Source organism: Phodopus roborovskii, unplaced genomic scaffold, assembly GCF_943737965.1.
Source record: "Phodopus roborovskii unplaced genomic scaffold, PHOROB, whole genome shotgun sequence".
NCBI classification, from domain to species: domain Eukaryota; kingdom Metazoa; phylum Chordata; class Mammalia; order Rodentia; family Cricetidae; genus Phodopus; species Phodopus roborovskii.
In genome coordinates this window covers 3,950,087-3,975,651 of record NW_026126514.1, presented here as the reverse complement: position 1 = coordinate 3,975,651, position 25,565 = coordinate 3,950,087, and the positions used below count along the sequence as shown (strand labels likewise).

General features: G+C 38.6%; 1 protein-coding gene across 12 annotated transcripts in view; it reads right to left on the bottom strand.

Moving 5' to 3' along the window:
* Nucleotides 1–25,565, bottom strand: part of Npas3 (neuronal PAS domain protein 3) — an 809,049-nt gene that overhangs the window by 561,928 nt on the left and 221,556 nt on the right. For 6 of the 12 annotated variants that reach the window (XM_051195837.1, XM_051195838.1, XM_051195844.1 and 3 more), the window contains 2 exons: nt 3,037–3,281; nt 2,875–2,925 (listed from right to left, as the gene is read on the bottom strand). In XM_051195837.1, coding sequence (XP_051051794.1) covers nt 2,875–2,925; nt 3,037–3,281 — 296 coding nt within the window. The remainder of the gene's footprint in view (nt 1–2,874; nt 2,926–3,036; nt 3,282–25,565) is intronic. The other 6 variants (XM_051195840.1, XM_051195841.1, XM_051195846.1 and 3 more) reach the window with 1 other exon arrangement.

Below are 25,565 nucleotides of genomic sequence, written 5' to 3'. Positions count from 1 at the left end.
ATCAGAATGAGTAGCAGTTTTGCATTAAAGAACTAGAATAAAGCAATAAGCTGTGCATATAGTCTACAGCAGAGCCAGCTTCTAGAAAGTGCTCCTGTAACCTCTAAACACTTGAGAGCCTGGCTAGACAGGGTAGACTCACTGAGATTCTATCTTCAGTGCTAGCCTATTGCAAGTTTGCTAGCGATGAACTCACATAAATTTCCATGCTCTACCTTCACCATTAACTAAGAAGATCTATTATCTCCTTGCAGGCTCTTCAGCAACTATCTTAGCCTCCCTGCTTTCCTCAGTGTTACCTTACATCCTTGCCTAGAATGGGACACCCATGGGAGTCATGACCATGCTATATCGTCTTATTCATCTTGACCATAACAGGTAATTACAGAGCTGAGCTGACTGAAGGTCACACAGTTAAAAAAAAAATCAATTAGTAGCTATAGTCTAAGCCTGTCAAAATCTCATATATATATATATGTGAATAATATACATGTATTTTGTGAAATTTCAGGGATATTTTGTTATCTAGAACATTCATCAGTTGATATCTACATTTTCAAAGGCAGAATATATAGAAATGCACTGATATATATATATATATACATATATACATATATATATATATGTGTGTGTGTGTGTGTGTGTATTTTAGTCATGTTGATATCCTACCTATGAGCGGTGCCTTAGGTATGTGTTCTTCAGACTTTGAATGTTATGAACTCTAGAGCACTGGTCTATAAACAATGACCAGTAAGCTGCCATGTGTTTTGTAAATATAGTTTTACTGGAACATAGCCTCATCTTTGCCTTTATATACTGTTTGCATCTGATCTCATGGTATACGAGCAGGACTAAGTAGTTTCCAAAACCAAAATATTTACTCTAGGGTCCTTTATAAATAAGTGGGTCAGCCCTGCTTTAGAAAAAAATAAAAGGAAGAAATCCAAATTCTAATCTTCCTCTCACAACCAGAGAACAATTATTTTTATTATTTAAATTTTTCAAATATTTTGATCACATTTTCCCCCTTCCCCCAAACTCCTCCCAGATTCTCAACACCTTCCTACTGCCCATTCAACATCAAAATTAAAAAACAGGGAGTGAGAGAGAGAGAGAGAGAGAGAGAGAGAGAATATGGGCAAAATAACAACAATAAGAAGAAACACACACAAAAAGAGTCTGTGTTGTGTTAAGTGATTATTCCTGGGCATGTATATACTCAGTATTGCTCCATTTACAAAACTCATTTCCCCCTTCCTAGTAGGTATCAAAATGCAAACAACTTCTTGTTTAGGAATGAGACTTTGTGTCAATGTGCCCTCACCTAAGAGTACTAGTCTTAGGAGCAGATGGGTCTGTCTCCCTCACACATAATGTTGGCATCTAGAAATGTCACAGATTTCAGATATTGGAATGCTTCCATATATATGAAATATCTTAAGGAAAGGAGATGTGTCTATATACAAAATTCATTTGCTTTTCATCTATCCCTATGCACACCATCTCTATATAAGTTTATATATTATTCTTACTAATTTCATACGTGTACCCAACAGTTTTCTCATTGTAGCATCATGTTGGTACTCTGAGTATTAGAGATCCTCTAAGTTTATAGCGTGTGACTAGGGATTTTCAAACTAAGTAACTCACACATTTGTGGTTACAACTCTCAGCATGCAATGACAAGCAGTCATAGCTCTGACCCTTTGTTTTGTTCAGAATCCACCTGCCAGCACTCTTTCCAAAACTTGCCAAACAGTTAAGGCTACAAATACTTCTCCAGAGGTACCTGGCAGTATGAAATCTCCTGAGAATTATTTTGGATGGGCATGGTGGCATGTGACTTTACTCCTAGCATTTGGTAGGCAGAGGCAAGCAGATCTCCATGAGTCTGAAGCTAGCCTGGTCTACACAGTTACAGACAAGCCAGAGCTATATAGTAAGATTTGGTCTGCTCCTGACTCAGCCCTCATCCCCAATGTAGCTAAAGAAGACTCATCAGTTAAAGACTTGTGTTTGGTTCTCAGCACATCTGGCAACTTACAACCACCTGTAACTCCAGCTCCAGGGAGAGCCAATGCCTCTAGCCTCCAAGGACACTCACATGCACATAGCCCCGCAAGACACATCCACATACATATAACTGAAATAATAAAAATAAATCTCAAGGAAAATAATTTAATTTGCCGATATCCTTCAGAAGAAATTATCTGTATCTCCCTAAATAGCCTGTTTTTATTCTATGCTTGCAAAAGTTCTATATACAAGGCTAGAACATGAGGACATTGGAATCTCAAAATTTTAGGTCATTTACTATGAATGACTTGCCCTTAAGAAAAGAAAAATCAATGGCCAATATTACATGTACATTAGTTAATTCATTCATAATTGAATGCTAAAAATGCCCTCAAGTTTAGGGGTTTTGGGAACAAACAAGAAATTGCAGAGTTTAAGCATCAGAGGGACAGTACTACCATTTTGAAACAATTTTAAGAGTAACTATGTCAAAGATTTGAAGAACAAATATATGTTTATATTCATAACTTTCCATGTGTTCACAGAGGAACATGAAAAATTAATACATGGGTTGATTTTCAGGATCAATAAAATCATTCATTCAAAAGCATCTACTCTGGTTGGGTCTTGCTCCATTCCTGTCTTTGTTTATTTGACACCAATCACATTATCTCCACCTATTAGTCAACATCCCTACATGCCAATTGTCAAGAAGATGCAGGTTTCTGTGTAACATAAATTAGGACACATATGTAAATTATTTCATCCTAACTCCTATGCAATGTTACAACATGTCAAATAACGTTTAGGCGGACAGACTTTTGAAAATCAAATAGAAATAGAAGAGATTTATTTCACCTTCACATGGTGTCTTTCTCATGCAGAGTTCAGATTTCCACATTTGTATCCCTTTAAAGGATTTGATATGCAGGAAAAGAAGAAAGGATGTTGGTGAACATTTCATTTCAGAGGCACCGACAGACCACCATAATGCAGACAAGGCAGTGGCCTACAACTTACCTTTGACTGAGGTGTTTGGTGGAGGGCCTTCCATCCGCAAGTTCCATGGAGGGTCCCCTTGGTTGGCAAAGTCCCTCATTTTGAGATAGCTAATTGTGAGTCGTATGATGGATGCCTTGTCCAGTTGGCTGGTGATGGCTGCTGGAAGAGGCAACAACTTGGCCAATTCATAGAACTCAAAGTTTTCTTTTCCTCGACGGGAACGAGCAGCATCTCTGGACTTCTCCTTTCTTAATGCTTGTAAACTGAAAGCAAAGAGATGGGAAAGGGTTGTTTAGAAAATGTCATTATGCTCTTTAACCTCTATCACCTTGTCACTCAGAATATACCAAAATAAACTCACAGTTCAAGATCCATAGTTAGAGAGACATTTCAAGGAATGCCAATAGTGTCATCTTGTCACAAACCTAGTATGACTAATAAAATTGTGTTTTTCTTATGACAATGTTTCCCTCTTCTAGAGGTCCATGCACTGTGACAGAGCCCTTGTTTCTAAGACATAAGCTTCACAATGAGGCATGCTGTTATAACCATAAACAATTTAAAACTCAGCTTGTATGGCCTGTGTTCCTATACCAATTCTCAAGTTGAAGATTTGTTTAATTCAATTTTTACTGCCAGGGGGATCTTTAACTACTACAAAAAACTCTTTGAAAATTTTGTTTCAATTATTATCTTGTAGAGCAAAAGTAAACAGGGACATAAGTCACTTTGGCAGAATTAACAAATATGATACTCCAGTGTTCCTAATCTCCCACATGGACCTTCTCACTTTCAGTCACATGAAGAAAACATCACATTGAAAATACGGATTTCAAAATGTGTTGATGTCCACTTGATAAGAGAATACTATAATTTTGCATGAACTGGCCTGCATTAGCATAGGCGTAGAATCTCTCAGACACTAGAGAATATATGCAGCCAAAAGCCAAACTTTATGATAGCATGAGTTTTATGTTGAAAGAAAAGCTCTGTCTGGCTTATTAAAATTTATAGACATTATAGACATATTGGTTCACAGAAGAGGCAACAGGTTGGATCCTGAATTTTCCTTTAACTATTCATGTGCATTTCTGTTTGAAGTGTGCTCGCATTGCTGAGGGCAGGCTCTGGCACTACTGAGAAGCCATGTGTGAGAGTCTGATGGGAGAGTCATCTCCTCCTCTCCCTGCTTTGCATAGGATGAGCAATGTATTCAAACACACAGACCCCAGTGATGACTAACTGGGTTATATTTACTGCACCACGGAACTCATAAAATAACCGGTGACTATCTGCATTACGGAACAGAGACATTTTAAATGTTTAAATCCATATCGCGGATTCCCATTAAATAAAAAGAGCACCAAGGAAGAAAGTCCAGAGAAATAATCAGAATGGTTTCAGCTGTATGGCTGTGTATGTCCACAAATACACAGCAGAAAATAATCAGCCAAATGACATTGTAGCAAACATGGATTGCTTACAGTGGAAACACTCACGCTCCTCATACAGCAGAAAGATCTTACAGAAAATATGCATAATTTAAGAAATGTCACGAGACTTGCTGGGTTAATATCCCAACCAGCATGTATGCCCACTTTGTTAATATATAATATAGCATATATAATAATGAATATATATTGCACAAATGACACTATCATTTTAAGTCATTTAAGTAACAAAACTTGGCCTGCAGTATGATTCCAGTGGTAACTTCAGACAGAAACGTGATGCCACATATATCCCAATATCGTGATCATATATTGGAATCTATAGATGTTTAATATGGATTTTTGAAAACTACATAAGGTATAGATGTCTTCCCATCAGACAGAGTATAAGTAGTATAACCATGATTCAGGCTAAGGTCTTAGTTGAGAGGCCCTCCTTTTACAGTGTCACTCATTCATCTGAGGACAGCTAAGTGGGCTACGTCAAAAGCATCATGGCTTTCACCAGGCTTTCCTTCACCATGTATGAGCAGGGGGAAGGGCAGCGGTTGGAGTTTAGTGCTTTGCTTTCCTTGTGTACTTACAACTAAATACCACTCCAGGAGGTGAGTCAAGCTGACATTTTCTTGGTGCAGTAAGAGCCTATGATGGAGCTCTGGAGCAGGGGGTTTAGGCCCTCTAAGGTTTCGGAAGGGACTTTCAGTGAGTGAAGAGGACTGATGAGAACTGGGGAACTGGAGGCCAACAACCCTAACTATGAAATAATACATGACATCAGCTGGCTACTGGTGATGCCAGACTTCCAGTACTGCCATTTCTATATTTTAAAAAAATTATACATTTTCATAAGAAAACTTCAAAATTATAATATGTTAATTATAGGCTTTTTGTTTAACTGTGAATGCCAATAATGCATGTTATGGTCAATTTTGGATCAGTGACTCATTTTACAATTGGGCAAATAATTGGAGAGGCCAATTTTGTAGGTAGTTTTACATGGGTGTTATGTGTAATTTTCCTTGTCACCCAAATGATCACAAATGAATTCATTCATTATCTAATTAATATTCCTAATATTTACACTAGAAATTTTTCCATGTAACTAAAGCAAAGTGGATGATTAAGCAATTATTCTGAAATTGATATTAATGAATAGGCTTGTCAATAAACCAAGAGAAAAAAATTAATCCTCATGAGGGCTGGGGATGCTAGGAGAGGGGGAATGAATAGGGAAAGGTTGATGGATGGGCACTAAGTTAGAGCTGACTAGAGACAAAGTACACAGTGGTAGGGTAGGGGTGCACACAGTCAGCATGGGAAGTATACACAACAACCGCATGCTGTGCAGTGAAAAACTGGAAGGACTTTGAAAGTTTCCACCACAAAGAAACAAGGAAGTTTTAAAAAGATAAAGGTTTAATCTGGTTTAAATGTTATACAATACCTATATGTGTTGAATATTATACATGTTACCAATAAATACATAAGGCCTTAATATTTTAATTACAATAAAATAAAAATTAGCAAAACATTAAAACATGGTTTAATTATAGCAGTAAAAAATATCATCAGCAGAAGCAAACTGCAAGACCATAGAAATCAAGTAGAACCTCCCAAAGGGCTAATAGGGAAACGACCCTGTCCCCCTCAGGGAAGAGGAGTAAACTGACACTGACAACTTTGAACCCTTTGCTTAAGTATTGCAATTCACTTTTCCATGCTGGCACTAAGCAATGTTACTAGAGGATACTCTCTCTCTCTCTCTCTCTCTCTCTCTCTCTCTCTGTGTGTGTGTGTGTGTGTGTGTGTGTGTGTGTGTATGTGTCTCTCTCTCTCTTACACACACACACACACACTCAAAAGCACCTACATTACCTCCCTGTTCCCTTTGCCACTTTCTCACCCCCATTCCCCCAACTCTAATACACAATATATTCCCCTACTGAAGTCATGTTCTTGGCCATTATCTTAATAAAGGGTTTCCATGACTCCCCCATCACATCATTATCCTGGCACCATAGTTCAGAAGTCTTTCAGAATGACAGCACTGTGTCTATAATAAGTAGTAATTGGTTTTGAGGGCAACAGCAATAAAATACAGTCAAAGGATTACAAAGGCTGTTGAGACTCTGTTATAATAGATAAAACTAGAGATCTTAAGACAATAACACAGCTTGCGGATTAATCTCTTGCTCAGTTTTATGAAGTAGAGTCTAGCTATAATCAGTTCTCAACATGAATTAAGTACCATGTTAAAACCTAAAATAAACTTTGTTTCTGTATATTTTGTTCTAGACAAAACATTTTGGCTGCATTCCTCAAATGCAAAAGCACCATTGTGTGTGTGTGTGTGTGTGTGTGTGTGTGTGTGTGCCATTAAAAAAAAGACAAAACTTCAGATCTGCAATTATATGCTTCTTGGATAGAAGCTTCCCAGTGCTCAACCGTGCTCAACTGGATTCTGGGTAGAAGAAATGGAGTACCCACTAAGCCTCAGCAAAGACTGACAATATCAAAGCGCTTTGGTGACTGCTCCATCATCTGCAACAACGATTGCCATCACAGACAAATAATATGCTCAACAAATAAGTTCAAAATACCTCAACACAATATGCATATACCTCTTCACCATATGCAAAGTTGTGTTTATATGTCAATTTTTCAAGAGATACATGACTTTCAGATTTTCAAATGGGTCCAATCACCCCAACCAAAAGGGTAATGTTAAAGATAAAATATACAGCTCCTGTTAAAACATGAAGTGTCCAATGCCTTATTAACTATGTAAAAGTTGCTTCTAATGCCTCAGTTTTCTCATCTGTGAAATGGGATGACACTGCTTTATACCTCATAAAGTATTTATTACCTCATAAAGTACTTGTTAGAAATAAAGTAAAAATTTAGTGAAATGCTTCTAGTTACAAGATCTGTGTGATGACAGACTAATCTAATTCACATGGGCAGTTTAATTCTTTGAATGTCCACAATTCTCATTTATAATAATGAAGATACTTTTTTCATTAACATGAGAAAAACAATACCATTTTATTGCTGATACTGAATTTTCTTTTCTGTATAATATTTATTATTCTTAGGGCCTACCCATCATATGCCACAGGTATACTTAATGAGGTATTCAAATAAACATGTACACATGTATAATTAACACTGTAAGCTTGAATGTTTGTAAAAAGTTTCTGAATAGAATAATGAATGGCCATTTTCAGTGCACCAAAACATGGTATTCAGCTGCAGAGGTAATTTTGTTCATTTATTAAAAAAAAAAGATGCAAAGAACTATGAAGAGAATAGATTACTCTGGAAGAGCAATATGTATGGGGAAATCTTAAATTGTGATAGTAATTTTAAATAAAAAATGCACATAGGTACTCTTAGAAGGAAGATTGTCTTTCAAAATATCTTCCAAAACTATCAGAACATTCTCTGATAGTCAAATCCAGGACCATGGAGAGAGTTCATGTAATCAAGAAGTGTTTGACAGATTTGCCCCCAGCATCCTCAAGAAGGGTTATGCTAAACTGCGAGATTGTATTTAATACAAAAGCTGAGGAAATAGAAGAACCAAAAAAACAATTAAAGAAAGGGCACTTCGGTATCAAAATGCCAATTTTCTAAAATTGATCCTAACCCATGGAACTGGCTTTGAGTATCAGCTGCTTCTTGGGTTGCCCATCTACTGCAAGGGAAGATAGAACTTTGAATTGATTATTCATTAAATTAAAAAGAAATGGCATCTTTTGAGGCTGATCAACATTAGTCTCACAAAATTGATTCCTTTTGGTTTCAAAGCCATTAAAACAGTTAAAATTATTACCAAATTGATACAATGGGGTATCTGTAGAGGCCAGCAACAACAAAAGTGAATGTAACAGTCCTAGAAGACCAATAGAGAAACACAGGAATCCAATGCCATCTTCCTTGTAGTAATCTCTTCCGAAGCAAGCTTTTACAAACTATTTTGTGATTGCCTTTGCTACTGACCACGATACCCCTCTACAAGAAGACCTTACCACTAAGCCTCAGTCTGAACACCTTCTGTAAAGTTTTTATCACATAACATCCAGTCTTTCTATAAGAATATGGTAGGGTTTGGATCTCCCACTGAAGGGGAGTATAGGTGGGGTAGAAGCAGCTTTAAAATTTGCCTTTAAAAGGTACTTCGAAGAAGCCAGACAGGCAAGGTTTTATGGATTTTTCCTACTTGTTTTCCTTAGGAGAACCTAGCACTACAGACTCCTACTATTTATCAATTAATCTGGCATGCAGCCTCAAAGGAAGAAGACGGACCTGTATTAAAAATGCAGCCATCAAAAATTCATCAAAGGCTTCAGCATTTTAACTCATGAACCTTTGAACACCAGCATACCTGTCAGATCTCTGGTCAGAGTTAATGGTGAAATCCACAGTTACTCCAGTACCTACACTTGCCCTGACATGAGCTGAATTAGGAGGCTTCTTGGAAAAAAAATAGATAATCATTCCATAAGCATGCTGGCCCTCCCTTCATTACTATTAGTAAAGCAGCCCTCCCCACACTGACATCACATAGAATTAAAAGTCAATCAAATCAGTTTGCCACAGAATAAAAACTCTTTCTGGTGTATCCTTAGAATAAATGCAAACACAAGGTGGTACAATTGAGAAGTGGATACACAGCTATGACTTTGCATGAATATGAACAACAAAGCTCACAACTAGATTATTGTAAAATTCTTCAAGAGAAGGCAATCGTTTCTGAAATCTTTAGCACACGCAGCAAGCTGCAATGTATATACTAGATGTTAAAACTGGAACCCCAAGTTCAAGATAAGAACTCGGCTGCCTAACTAGTACACTGCTCATAGCTGTCATCATTAATTTATGTTAGCCTCTGTAAACATCAGGAGTATAATAGGCCAATTTCACAACTAAATATAGATGCACATTTTGCCCTTATATAAATGGCAGATTGCCACTGTAGATCATCACCACAGCAACATGTCAGTAAAGATGCACTGTTTGATGGTCTGATGCGCACACAATATATAAAACCAGTTGTAATGGTTGTTTGGAAGCAAAGTGTAACAGCATCAAAATTTCATTTGTTCCACAAACTCAGGATATATTAAGCTTGGATGACAAAGACTGTTTGATGTGCTAAATCAGTTTGACCTTCATTCTTGCTTTATTTTTCTCATTTAACATATGAAATGACCATTATTTTTCCACATGTAAGGAAATATGAAACTGATTGCCTTTAAACAGTGTCAAGAAAAAAAGTCTGTGGCCGCTAACATTTGATAAAGTATCAAAACCAAAAGGCATGCTTATGTTTTTTTTAAAGCTAAGATATATTCTGATGGAATAACCATGACCTTTTTGACTTGTGGTAACGGAGATCAAAAGAGTAATTAAAGGCATTCATCTAAATGCCTTCCTCCATCTCTAGAAAATGTCTTGTGTATGTTTGAACTTAATAATTAAATTAATTGGTTTTAGCCAATGAGCGCTTTTCATTCTTAACACGTTAAATAAGAGGATTTTATTTCAGAATGAGTCATTAGACCAGTAATAAAGAAAGCTAAGCACTCTGCCCAGCCCGTCCCAACTAGTGTTCACCATGCTTCAAGGAACCCTTGAATGAACCACAGTGAGATCAAGCTATTCATTGTGTGTGCCTCCTTGTGCCCCCAAACCTCAGGAAGCAAAGTGTTTTGGTCTTCAGTTTTTCTTTCTTCTTCTTTTTTTTATCCTACAACTTCAGTGTACACAACTGGCAGTTCCAAAATAATAGAAGACCTGCAGCTTTATCAAGTCATTCCTCCCCACCCAGTAAACAGCACTTTACCTTGGGGCAGCTTGTATATTTCACACCTTAAATTTCTACTTACCAAATCAGCTAATCACTTCACAATTGAACTCAGAACAACAACAAAAAAATTATCAATTAAAGTGGGTTGAAACTCCTGCAAATTATCATTTAGGGATGAAGTAATTGCTTTCATCAGGGCAGAAAAGCCCGCCAGAACAGAAATGTCACTTTAGATTAGTGTTCTCACTCCTGAAGCTATGGATGACACAGCTGATATAAGACTAAATGCCAAGACCAATCAATTGCTTTTGTGGCTCTGCTCTGAGCTGCTGTAAAAGGGGCCATTTTCTAGGATCTACTCTTCATTATAGTAAATGCTATCTCCTTGGTAACATAATTCCATTTCTCATAAATTCTGTCTGCGAGCATTGTCCTAACAATGGATGTTTGTGGAAAAGAATGCTGTTGGTTTAATGCACAGAATCAAGTGTGAATGGCTGTCAAACTGCTAGAGTTTACTACTTCTTAAACATAAATTGAAGTCCCACATTAAAAAGAATTCTTGGGAGAAATGAATGTCCTGAACGAGGGGAAGGTACTAAATTTGAAGGCTCTATGCACTGTTCTAGGATTCTGACCACTCAAGTATTTATCTGCCCTGTACATTAAACCCTTCAGCTCACAGTAGTGGTTAGAAGTAGCTGAGAAATACTGCACATGCTTTCTCAGCAGTGCGGTTTGCAGATGTGAAACCTCAGAAGCAACTATGAACTCATTAGGCCGCTGCATGTGCTTTGTGAACAGCCACACCGAGTTTAAAGAAAAAGAGAGAGGAATACTTTGAACAAGGCACTTCCTAGAAAGCACCCAGATCTTAATTGATATTGTTCACCCCCTGAAGTTATGAGGGTCTGGATCGCAGGCTCCAATTAAAAGGAAATTGAAGGAGCTAACACAGTGAGAAGGCAGCAATTCCCTACCCTGCTCTCCTCGGGTCTGAAGTTTGGAAAGAGATTCAGGATCACGGGTCTTTGCCCGACATGGGATAAAGGCTTTGTCCTCCTGGTGAGCACACATGTGTAACTTCCATTAACTGTAACAGGAGGCGTGAGCACACATTGAGAAGATGCTGCAGCTAAACATTTGGAAGGGGAGGAGGACCTCTGCTCCAAGGCAGAGGAGAACAGAAGGTGGGCACCCTTTGGTTGAACAGCCTTTCCTGCTCTGGCAAAGGTGCTGCTGGAATCTCTAGTGTTCCAATAATGTTAATGGTAGGACATGGCACATGTTATTTGTTCTTAAAAGTACCCGTTACTATCAGAGGACAGCATTGAATGTAATGTAGTAATAAATGCTAACTGGTTTGAATAGTTACTGTATTTCACCCAGTTCCAAAGTGTTTGCAAAAAAAGAAAAGAAGAACTGTCTTCCTGGAGGCGGGTATCAGCAGGGAGACAGGAGCAAGTGTCAGTGACTAAGTATGGGAGATAAACCAGACAGATCCATCAAATACTGAAGCAGGGCAATTTTTGTTTCAGGTGTGATGGGGTAGGAGTCTGGGTTTTCCTTCAACTTTTCATACCCATCCCTAAAACCAGAGGTTATTTTTGGCTCAGGTGGGGCATTCCCTGGGTGCTGGACTTCCTGTGCTATGCATGGGATAGCCCTAGATAAACCTGGATAGCTGATGTCTACCCTACATTCAAAGTGGAAAGCGGAAGTGACTTCTATAAAGGGAAAAATTCATCTTTCCTATCAATTTTCCTCAATCGTAATTTCAAACCCTTTTGGAAGCACAACTAAGTGACAGAGCTTTTGGAAACTTTCAAGCTTGATATGACACTTTTGGAGGCCAGAAGCATGCTTTGACAAGTCTGAGAATGAAAGTAATGATTACATGGCCGCCACACACAGGCCATGTTCTTCTAACATCAGGAAATATATCTGTAGAGTGGAGCTTTCTGCATTTCTTTGGGAAAGGAACACTGCTAAATAGAAAGGCTACCCTTGCATTAAGTACTACACCCAAATACGAAGTCCAACAACCTGAAGGACTGTATATGATGTTCTCAGTTGCCTTGGGTTTCAGGGGAGGGCTGTATGTGCGAATGGCAGCATACAGATGTGTACATGTGTGGTCTCTTAACACAGACCAGTGATAAACATTGGGTGTTGTCCTCAGTCACTTTCCACCTTAGCTTTTGAGGCAGGGTCTCCCACTAGAATCAAATCTCATCTATTTGGATAGGCTGGCCGGCCAGCAAACCCCAGGGAAATTCCCATTTCTGCTCCCCCAGCACTGAGGGTACAGCCATAGCCTTAGTGACCACTTTTATGTGGACACTGGTGATCCAAACTCGGGTCCGTGTGATTGCATGGCAAGCACTTTACCAGCTGAGCCACCTCACTGGCTCAGTAAAAACCTAAAACACATATTTATTTCATTCTCTTTCTGGATTCTAAAAGCAGTGTATGGTTGCCAGTATTACACACTAATTTTCAGGGAACACTTTGTCAAATACATATTCAAAGTTTTAAAAATTTGTCCAATTTTGAAGCTCACTCCATAAAAATTGTTAGGAAAAAAATAACTAATGGTTTGAACAAGTATACTCCTAAAATAATATTTACTGTATCTTTGAAAATAAACTTTAGAATTAGATCACGGATTATTCTAGAGACATCAAGCACTGATGTTGAAAGAGTCCTCGATGGCTTGGGAAATTTATTTACAATGAGTTGATAATGGCAGCTTGCAAGAGCATATATAGACAATCATAAAACTATAGATATGCATAACTACATGTGTATAAAGAGAAAGTACAGATACAAATCTAGATAAACGTCCACCATCCAAAATGTTAAGACTACTTATTCCTACATAAGATGGTTAGGAGCAAGATATTTGTTGAAATTTGTGCAATAAACATCTTTTGTATAGTTTTGTGTGGGTGTGTGTACATATGCTGTGTTGTGAAAGGCGGTGGTTGGAGGACAATCTATGCAATTGCTTTTCTCCTCCACCATGTGGGTCCCCAATACTGAACTCAGGTTGCCTAGTTGTCAACAGACACCTTTACCTGCTGAGCCATCTCACTGGTCCTCAATAAACCTCTATTTTTTTCTTTTCTTTCTTTTTCTTTCTTTCTTTCTTTCTTTTTTTTTTTTTTTTTTTTTTTTTTTTGAGAAAGTAAAATCATAGCTTACTAAAGTAAAAGATTAGAATGAGGTATACCTGGATGCATAAGGGAACCCCTTGCTTACTAAGTGGCTTATCAGACAGTGCCATCAAATGCTATCCTGCCGTTGTTTGCAGCACTGGAGCCTAAATTTTGTTTTGCGAAGATGATCGGCTTTGTCGTTCCCCAAAAGAGATGGAACTAGAAAAAACTGAAAGTGGCCTGCATTCCTTTTGAAGTTATACCGAAAGGGTCTCAATCAGACAAATGAATCATTCAGTACACAGCCTGGGCTCCTGTGCTGTTTTCTGGTTCTTCAAAATCCCAAAGCAGAGTAGCCAGTGAGATGGTTCAGTGGTAAAAGCACTTCTGCCAAGCCTGACTGCCTGAGTTCGATTTCCCTTATCCACATGGTAAAAGGAGAGAAATCACTCCTAAGCATTGTCCTCTGACCTTTATACATGCTCCCCAGCATGTGAACACATACACCCATAATGCAAATGAACGCACTTTTAAAAATCCAAAGCAGAGCTTTGCCCAGACCATAATCTGAAAACACCTGGTTGTGGGAGAACCCACTTCCATTCAGTAAGTGGCATTTTCCATGTGTCACTGCCCCAGATGGCAGTCACAGCCATAAATCATAGCCAGTATGCAGCATGACAGTCAATCACAGAATGCTGGACAGTGTAGGCTTGATAAAATACATGCTTACACCCCGACTCAGTCAAGGTATGGCTGAGTATGACATCACTCCTCAAACCATTAAAATCAGGACAACTTACTGTTTTTTTTTTTCTTTTTCCTTTTTTAATTTAAATTTGAAACAAAGTTGTTCTACAGGTCAATCCCAGTTCCCTCACCCTCCCATCCTTCCCTATCAACCCCACCAAACCTCAGCTATCCCCTTTCTACTCCCCAGGGAGCTTACTGTTTTTTTAATTGACTACTCACTTTAATAGGTTTGGAATCCTATAGGCAAGGTGGCTTCGTGACAGTAAATTGTATGTATCTACAACCTACATGTTTAACCCACTAAGGTATCACTTAAGAGTTGATTTGAAGAGACACAGGTACTTTACAAAGAAAGATATGGGAAATGCCTGCTTGCTCCTAAACATTCCATTCAGGAACCATGTCCTTCACAGAATTTCCATTCTTGGAAAATTTTCAAAAAAAAATGTCTAGTCATCTTATGAAAGTCTGGCTAAGTAACAACTACTTAGAGTCAAATGTGGTTTTCTGACAAGGCGAAAAACACAACTATAATGCGTAAGTATATAAAACAAGTATACAGTAACCCAGGAGGTTTTCTGATTTTATGGACCTGTGGGTTGCTTATGGAAAATCTAAATGTTCTATTTTGACACAAGCATATATAAAATGGAAATGTTCTATTTTCTTGACAATTGAGAACAAGAAAAATAGTTATACTTTGAATCAGCAATTACCGTAACTTTCATAGTAGGACAGACCCAAACAGTGATGGAGTTTTCAGCTGTAGAAGACCACATAGTGGCTTGTCAGGCATTAACAACAGTCTACATAACTGAGCGAAACAACGGCAGGTGCTAATTGTGTGTGCTGCTGTGGTTGGAAGGCTTAAATGTCTGAACCCATGGTCTCTATCTGGTGGTGCTGTATGTGGAGGCTTTCAGAGGTACAGACTTGTGGAAGGTTAAGTCACTAAGGGCTGAACTCTAGGAAGGGAACAAGTTGGTTTCCTGTTCACTCTCTGCTTCTTCAGTGGGGATGTAATGTGGCTGAATCATCCAACTTCTGTTCTTTCCAACATGTCTGTTCCCACACTGATGATGGAAGGTGTCCCCCGCCCCCAAACAATCAAACTATAAGTCTAAATAAGCCCTATATCCCTTAAGTTCTTCTCCTAGGATCTTTTGTTACAAAAGGGAAAGCAATAACTAACATGGAGCCTTGTCATAATGCCTCCATTAAATACCACAGCTGCTACTGGAACCCAGAGGGAAAATAGTTCCCTTGTATATGAAAGGTTGTAGGTTCAGCCTTCAATTTTTTTAGACACCAAATAATTAGTTGAAATACATAAAATGTACACAGGGTGCTTGAGCAGAAACCTCCTGGCAAGACAGTGCCACACATCCTTGACTAACTTGGACCCAGCATCCTTCTACAGATACTTTCCAGGAACATTTCTACCACATCCCCATGCTCCCTTCTCTCTGCATTTTCCCTGGATTTGTTTGAAATGAAATAAAACAGGTGAAAAGCTTTCTACCCAAGGTCTCCTTTAGATTTATGAGACAACAAAGGGTCCTGTAGTCCTTATTCTTCTGAAAGACAAAAGTGCTACAAAAAAATCTCATCCCTAAGATGTGTTGAAGATCAGTGGTAACGAGCACCTTGGCCATGGTCCCATGCCTAGACATATTTTCAAACACTCCTGGGTGTTTACACATCAGGATCACCACTGGGAGGAAGTTAAGCTTCTTATATGACTACTTCCAAACAGTCTTTTCCTAAATATCCAGTACAAGACGTGATTTCAGCTTCAAGTGGGTATTTACTGAGTATGCCATGATGGTGCTTTGCCAGTTATCTGCCTTCTACACTGTTTTCTCCTATTAAGTTCCCTCTTTAGAGAATTACTCATTTGGATTGGTCATGTCTCTTCTAAACTCAAGTGTGAGAGGAGCCATAAATTGGTTTGTTTTTACGTATTTATTTTTTATTTTAAATGTCTTTGTGGGTAGTGGAACACAAGCATGTGTGGAGAGGTCAGAAGACATCTTGTACGAGTCAGGTTTCCCCTTCCACCATATGGGGCCCAGGAATCAAATTCAGGTCATTAGACTGGGCAGCAAGTGCCTTTCTTTATCAGAGGAGCCATCTCAGCCATCTCATTGGACTGTGTTTATTTTTAATTTTATGGTTTGTTATGAGCCTATTATAAGTGAATTTAAAAAGGGTTTATAAATTCTAAACCTAATGAGTAAAAGGAAAGTGTGCAAGAATTTAAAGAAGATGAGGGAAAGTAGGACGAGTCTAATAATAAACAGCCCTGAACTTCACTCTCCAGTAGAAACTGGGAAAGGTAGGAACTAAGAAAATCTGAAAATTACTGAACAATGCCATCTGTTACTCAGGAAATCATATCATTTCTACATGGGAATGCCAATCCAAAGTTGTTGAGTGTTCCTTTAAAAATTTTAGGAGATTTATTTTAGTTATATATGCATGTATGCAGCAAATGGATATATGTACAGGACAGAGGCTTCAAGCCCTTTGGAGCTGGATTTATTTAGTGGTTGTGAGCTGACTGACCACTGCTGAACCTCCCTCCAACCCCTTCAGTCTTCCTTTTAAAGAAATTCCAAAACAATATTTTTTAATTACTATCTTTTTGTTTACTATAAAAATGAAACTCTTGCCATGGCATGGTGGTACACCCCTTTGATCCCAGCACATGGAAGACAGAGTAAGGCAGGTCTCTGAATTCAGGGAATGCCTTGTCTACATGAAGAGTTCTAGGCCAACCATGGTTACATGGTGAGACTCTTGCCTTTAAAAAGAAAAAGAATCTCAGTATATCTGTGGGTTTCATTGGCTTATAGCATTTAGAAACGTTTGGTTAAATGCCATTAATGGCCTTTCTAGAAAGTAGAATATAATTATGGACATAGAAATAGAGTGTGAACATTTTTCCAAAGTCAGGTTAAAAAAAAAAAAAAAAAGATCAGCACTCAGGGCAGAGGCAGGTGGCTCTCTGAGTCTGAGGCCAGTCTGGTCTACTGAGTGAGTTCCAGGACAGGCAGGGCTACACACACACACACACACACACACACACACACACACACACACACACACAAAATCCCTGTCTCAAAACAACAACAAAAAAGCTGACAGGCAGGGCTACCTACACACACACACACACACACACACACACACACACACACACACACACAAAATCCCTATCTCAAAACAACAACAAAAAAGCTGACCAAATGGGAAATGGGTATAAAAATGAAGGACATTGAAGAAAGTCCAAGTCAGCCTGGGAGAATAGAAACCATGATGACTCAGTGATTTGTTTTCCTAACTGGAAAATTTTCTGTTTATATTTTTTTTTCAGTGTTAGATGTTGAATATAAAGGTTCTACACAGGCTTGTGCATTAAAGACTTGATCCCCAAAGAAGTGGCATTATTTTAGGAGATGGTGACAACTTTAGTCTAGCAGGAAGGAACTAGTCACTAGAGATATGCCATTGTTCCTGCCCACTTCCTGTTTCCCTCTCTACTTCCTAAATATTCTGAGATGAACAGCTCTGCCAAGATGGGTCCTTCTCGTCATGGCTCTCTGTTTCACCAAAGGCACAGAAACCATGGAACCAGCAAGCCATGAGCTGATACCTCTAAAACCATGACCCAAGATGGATCTTTCCTCAGTCAGTATATTATGAAAAGGCAGACTGCAGACTAACACAAATGATTAGCACCTTGGGAGTGTGTGGGGGATGGGGTGGGGTGAGGGTGGGTGGGGGATGTCTGTAACTATTTCTGAAAATGTGGTACAGAAGATTTGAACCTGATGTGTTGGAGGGATTTGGCAACATTCAGAGATGTCAGTTAGTGAACCTGGAAGATGCTCTCAGTAGAGCTTAGTGGGCAACTTTGGCAAAGTTTTTGGAAACCAGAATACTGATATGATTATAGGCAGTAAAGAATTTGATCATGGTATTTCAAAGGAAATAAGCAGTCTACTAAAGTATATTACACCTCACTCATGATATTTAATAGTGAAGAAGTTGTATACATTTTCTTAACCTGCTCTATCACTGTGAGAAGCTAAGATTAAAGATGAAGGACAAATTAACATAGTGGTGAATGTTTCAATAAAGCCCAGCTTGCAGGATACAGCACAGTCCTCCTGGCTGCTTTTATCCAAGTTCTTAGTGAAAACAGAGAAAAACACAAATGAGAAATCATGCTATAGTTTGGCTAAAATAGAGACAAGTTGAAGAGCTGGGGTTAGAGAAGGAGTGATTATTAAGGCTATTAAGGCTATTAGTGCTATTAACTACAAAAGAAAGGATGCCCGAGGGTAGATCAAGTACCACCCATCACAGGTTTAAGACTACAAAGTCTAAAAACATTTTATAAACTTTCTCTTGACAGAGAAGTGGTGCCAGGGTGCTATTCTCATACCGCGGCACAGAAAGGTGTTTGTCCATAGTTCATTTTACCATGCTTAATTTATCAGGCCCTCTAAGCATCAAGTTGGTCTGGTTACTGCTCCAGCTGTTGGCAGAACTTGGAACCATCCATATTGGTGCTGATCTTATCCTATCGCCATGCAGAATGCAGGGATTAGGAATCCTGGAGGCTTCCACACAGACTTCAAAGTCAAACATTACTAAGAGTTGATTGGGCTAGACATGTCACAGCTGTTGAGAGTTCTGATCCTGGGCTTGGATTGGAGCACCTCCTTGCATTGTAACATGGATACAAGCTTTTATGGCTGCAGCAGAATGCTATAGTGTGAATATGAGCTGTCCCTTACAGTGTTATATGCTGGAATCTTGGTCCACAGCTGGGGACACTGCTACTGGAGACTTCAGGATGTGAGCTCTGACTGGGAGAAGTAGGTCAGTGGGAGCATTCCAATGAATAGTATCCTATGCCTGGCTTCATCCTGTCCCTCTTTCTGCTTCCTGGATTTCAGATGGTTGTCTGCTTCATTTCAGGCCCAGAAACAGTGAAGCAAGCCAATCTTAGATGGAAACCTCTGAAACTGTGAGCCAATATGACTCATTCCTCCTTCAAAGTGTGCCTCTCAGGTGTTGAGCAGAGTGATAAAAAGACTACTTTCGGAAATTTACTATAAAGACTCGGGAAGAAGAAATAACGTATTATGTGAGATTTAACTTATATTTAAAAGTAGTTCTAAAAGTTGACAATACTTTTATGTACGTATACACACACACACACACACACACACACACACACACACACACAGGCATTTACCACATTTTAGCCAGATTGTTCCAAATATTTAATCAGCACACCATGATGATATTCCATTAAAATCTGAAATGCCTCTAGTTTGTAATAGGAGGGCAGTGTCCCCATACAAAACAACTAGTACTTAATGTCGGAAAACCACATGCTAAGCAAGACTTTGTTTTTATTAGTGCAATAACAATGTTGAGACAGTGTCGTGTGCACACAGTCAACTTCCTTAAGTATTTGTTGAATGATGATTATGCTGCTGATGATCTGAATGTCCTTAAAAGTCATGATTATAAATAGTAAACAACACATCCAGTAATGGTGCTATGGAAATTAAACGTACCCGCAAATCAGTCCATGAAATGACATTAATAGAACAGAAGGGATGGGAGATGCAGAGGGAAGCAGAGATACACACTACAAACTTCCATCTCCTTAAACGCTTCCCTGACAGAAATATGTGCATTCTCAAGGCACAGTCCCCTGACCTCCATACATTTCAGAGGTAGCTGGAGCTAATGACATACCAGCTCAGCCCAACTGAGTGGGAGAAATAAGGAAGAGAAATCAAGAAACTGCCTAGCCTCTGTCAGTAATTATATATGGTCATATTCAGAATTCCTAATCATAATCCATCTTTTCACATGTCAATGTGATCCTCCGTAGTAGGGACAGGGGAGAAACCTCTACAGGAGACTTCTAGATGTCCATATTTGCATATGTATCACCAGAATGTCAAAAAATGGACAGAGGCAGTATTCAAAGGGAGAATGGCAGAGAAATTACAGAGAAAGTGGTTGGAAATGGTAGGAAGCTTGAGGTGAAATGTTAACTGAGTTGCAGTGAGGACATTATTAGGCAGACACTCCTTCTGCAAAGAAAAGTGAGCTGTGGAACCACTGTCTGGCCACAACTAAACTCCCCCTGTTTCTACTATGTGCACCGGCGGTCTCTGATTCTTTTCTATTTTTGAGTGAGTTTCCTTCCCATTAAGTTCCCCTCTAGGGGCACCTGCAACATTTTCACTTCCTCCTGGCCAAACATACCTGTTCTCTTTCCCCTGTGATAGAAACTGAAAGCTCGGGTGGAGAGAGGCCTATGATGTCTGTCTATGGTCTGATACTTTGTGGCTTGATCAGAAGGGTGCACTTCTAGTCAGTTTCATCCATATCAGGCAAGAGTAGGAGAAACATGCTTATAGAGAGTCTGCACTGCTTCTCATCTGTGCATCAGGGACTGACTGTACAGTAGGTCTCAGTTATGAAAGGAAACACAGATACACACACACACACACACACACACACACACACAATGGGGGGGGTTGGCTACTGGATTATATCCCACCTAAACAGGAGGTTATAATTTGTTGCCCTCTACTTGCACTACAGTCAAGGAATGGTGTATGCACAACTGTAGGCTATAATTTCATTGATAGACTCTGACGACATTATAAAATCAATAAGAGCAAAGAGCAAGTGATTTGTTCATTTCACTACAAATCCAATGCAAGATTACAAGCTTCATTTAGAAGATTTTGGGGAATTTAAAAAAAATCACTTATGAAGTATTTTTTATCAATAAATGAATATATGTACATATATAAGAACTATACATATATGTGAACTTTTATTATGATGAGAAGAAAAAAATCATGCTGATCCTACATGGAAAATAGTGTCATATTCTTCACTATGTAAGGACAATCCCTGTAACATTTGAGAGAGATATGATAGGCAAGAGAGAAGTTTGAATCATTCCATAGAGTTCTATAAGCTTCTGTGTGTTGCAATGTGTTCAACCAACAGTGATTTAGATTTTAATAAGCAAAATTGTGCATGGGGTCTTAGAAATAGGCATTGTTGAAACAAAAGACAAGGGCAGAAAGACTTCACATTCCATATGAACTCACCAGGGGTTATATAATTGGAATAGCACAAATCTGGGTACTTATGGTCCCCAGAGAGTCAGTACTCTAAGCACTTGCAAGTCATCAGTCTGAAGACTCTTCTGCCATGTGTGGACCACAGAGCATACAGAAAGGTGATAATATTACAAAGTCTACAATTATAAATGGGAAGAGTTTTCTCTATCCTTATGGTTAGGGCATTTGTCCTAGGCTGGAGAAGGCATACTGAGCCATCAAAGACAAGCCCATCTCAGTAGTCTGTGCTGTAAATGGGAGGCACCTGTTGGAACTGATATTATCATTGAAATGATCTGTCATCAAATGTACACTAAAGCAACGGGAAGAACCCCTGGAGAGGTCATTAGATATGTCTACATGATGAGGTTACTCAATGTCAGAAAATATATATAACAGATAATCATAACTATTTCACTATAATATCATTCTGAACTATATAATAAAAAGGAAGATCACATTCAGACACCAATAAGTATTTAATCCCCCAGCTCTGTTTACTGACCTTAAAATAAAGAGATTGAGGATTCACTTTTCACTTGAGTTCTTGTCGTATAATATTAGTGGAGTGCTGAGGACTGCCTTCTGTGAATGGTATCACCCATTCACCTAGTTTTAGTGGTGGAAATCCTCACTAGACAGCATGGTACTATCTCCTACAGCTCTAATGCCTCCAGTGAGTAAACATACAGCCTAGATTTCATGAGGACGAGACTGTATGATTGCTAAACTCAAGCATGGAACATGAAAGAAAGCTTCCTCCACTGAAACTTCTGCTTAGGGATGCCCATGTCTTGCCCACCATTGACCAAGCAGAACACCAAGCAGTTACTCTTAGCTGATAGTAAGTAGTAAATGCCAGATCTGAAAGAACACTGCATATTGGAAAGGTATATCTCCATTTTAAATATTCATTTTGTACTGGTGGGAAGAAGAGGTTAAGATAGTGGCTTTGCTTGCATTTTCAAAGAAAGTCTATTTGCTATCTTTGTGTCTATGATAGGAGACTTCCACAGAAGCTAAACATCTGAATAAAGTAATCATAAGGCACATGCTTGTTGTTCTCTGGCCTTAGGATAGGTCTAAATCATCACTCAGCCCTGCCTTGTGAGATGTAAATGCAACACTTCTACCTGTCCCCAAGTGAAGCAATGTTCATACTACCTTCTAGTTCATTTGAATTAGCTACCAGGACAGCTCTCCCTAAACATAGGCTTAAAACTCATGGGGCAGTGTGATGTATAACTGACTCCAAGCTGCCACCCCACCACCTCTTCAACACGTGCTGGGCCTTGGAAACAATCACAGGCCAATACAGCATCTGAACACAAGTGATTCACTCGTGTGGGTATTACTCAGAGGCAAGTGGCTACTGGAATCATAAGCAAGTGTGTTAGTCTTTACATTGACACATAAATTTGATTCTCTCTTAATCATACTCACTAGACCTACAAACAATATATGCCGGGCTGGTAAGTGATGTCTGAAATCACTTTTAGTAGCAGAAAAAAAAAAAAACAGCAAGCCTTGTGAACCACATATACTAAATAAAAATGAAACCTTCTCTATATGGCAATGTGTGGAGAATTTTTAATACTGTAAACAATGCTTACATTAATTTCACTCAGCCTTTTGCTGGCTTGGGGACAAATGGCTTAGGGTTTTTATTTGCTAGCAGATACTATTTAGCTCAAAGTTCTGAAACGCCACAAACTCTAAGTCTTCTGTGTTTGGGGTGACAGGAGGTGTAGGCTTAGATGGAAAAAGCCTACAAAAGGAATGGAAGCACCTTCATAGAGAGCTATTATACCTGATAGGCTCCATGCAAGACAGTTGAAATGTGAGCCTCAGTATTCAAAATAGAAAGGATACAATCATATGTCTGGTTAACTTACAGGAAATAGTTCCAGAGACAATTTTATACTAACTACAGTGATTTGGGCAATTTTTTAAAATAATACCAGCCAATTTCTCTCCATTATACTCTGCTGGCAGAAAATAAAACATTTTTCTTTGAAATGATTGCCTTTGGTTTTGTTAAATCATGCATTCTGTCAACATGTGGTCACCATTTTTACATGATCTTTCTGCTTCCCCAGAAAAGAATGAATTCACAGTCTGAACCCTGATATAAATATGTAATCTTGCAACTGTTAAGGCTTCTTCGATTACTGCAAAATGAAGAGATAAAAAATGGATTCAGTATAAAAGAAATGAAATGAAGAAAAAAAAATATGATGACCAAATAAGAATAAGCCTCAAACTCCTGTATCTTCTCCAAAGCCAGGAAGAAAATGCCTGGGGTGATCTTTTCTTCTTTTTTCTTTTTTTTTTCTTTTTCTTTTTCTTTTTTTTTTTTCTTTCAGTGTGACACAAAGGAACTGTATAAAGTTCATCATTTGGAAAGCACTAATATTTGAAAACACATTTGGGAACCTCCATTTATGTCCAGAGACACTTGCGTGTACTTAGCTGCAGCCAGGAAAAGGTTCGAACTGAGTCTTCAGTGTGGTCTTAAGACAGACATTATCTTGTCATTAAATAAGGACTTTTCAGATATAATTGCAACATGCCTAGGCTGTAATTGTTTCCACTCACTATGTTATCCTGAAGATGGAGATCCTTATCTCCATCCTTCAGTCTGTCTACTTTTTAAGGATAAATTATTTTCACATATATACATACAAAAAAAAAAAAACCCCTGCAGATGTTTATCTAGTTGCTCCCCTCTGAGCCTGTGCTAGTGGCATAGCCAGGAAATACCTTCTGAGATAAGTGTAGCAATGCAGACTCTCTTTGCAGCTGGAATTTTGTGTGGGCACTTAGAAAAATTTAGCTTTACTTTACACAACAGTTTGTGCACTTAGTCTATCTGAAAGTAATTTAGACTGCACATTCATCTTATTTTCTGTACTTTCAATATTTACATTCTATATTGTATATGATGGCATGCATGTGTGTGTGTGTGTGTGTGTGTGTGTGTGTGTGTGTGTGTGTGTGTGTAAGATATGACTTAGGTTTTGGCTATACCTTTCATTATGCCGTAGAGACCCAGTGTCCATCAGAATCCCACCGTCATCAAAGTTTGGGAAGTCCTGGTTTCTAGGAAGAAGCAGCACAGAGCAGGAAAGGCACTAGACAGCTGACCTTAGGTGCATGCTTTCTCTAGACCTCATGTTTCTAATAAGAAAGATGCATGGTAGGGGGTATTTATTGGGTGTATCTGAAATCTTTCCTAAACTCTCAAATACCTTATTTTCCCTAAGAACTTTCCCAAGAAAGCTAAAAGCTAAAAGAAGTTATTTGCTTGACCCAGGAGTAACTAAAATTTTGTTAGCTGAGGATGCTCTACTTCCAATAAACTACGAAATGACAATGTAGACAGCATTGCCCACTCTACAAAAAAAAAAAAAAAAAAAAAAAAAAAGAGCACTCAAAGGCTAGACAATGCTCACTCAGTATACAGTGCAAGGGCCACCTGGCACTCTCCATTCAGGGATCAGTGTTCAGGCCACTCCAGCTGTCTGAGCTCAAGCACACACTTAGAGGTTATCGATTTCAATTACTAAATAAATAAATGAATCAACAACAAAAAACAAAACTGTCTCCTTTCCATTTCTTATTATCCATTGCTTAGACAAAGATTTAATGAAATATCTAGTAACTGTGCACTTAATATTTTCTTCATAGGGTGCTAATTAATTGTCTCACATGATTTCTCACTGAATCCTTAAACAACCATATGGTTATGCATTGCTGAGACTAAAGGGGCAGACAGGGGTGACATAACTTGCTTAAAGTTTCCTAGCAAGTCACTTGCAGAGGCAAGGTTCAAATCCAGATGTTTTGACCTATAAAATGCTGGTGTTCAAACCCAGTAGACATGGGTAGGTGAGTGATGGAGTGGAAAGAAGAGGTGCAGACACTTTATTTAATCACTGAAAGTATGGGAAGGTGACTTTGAAACCATGGGAATTATTTTTAAAAAATGAGAGAATTTAAAGAATCTTTTAAGATCCCAGGATTTGATTTTAGGACCTGGATTGTTGCAGTCAATTTGTAAAGTCTTGTTTTTAAAAAATAAATGTATGTGGGTTAAAAATAAAATAACACAATTATTTTGTTTGGCCTCTTGCCACTCTCATAAGCATCGTTAGCAACACAATTGAGAATACTGCTAGTTTTGTGGCGGAAT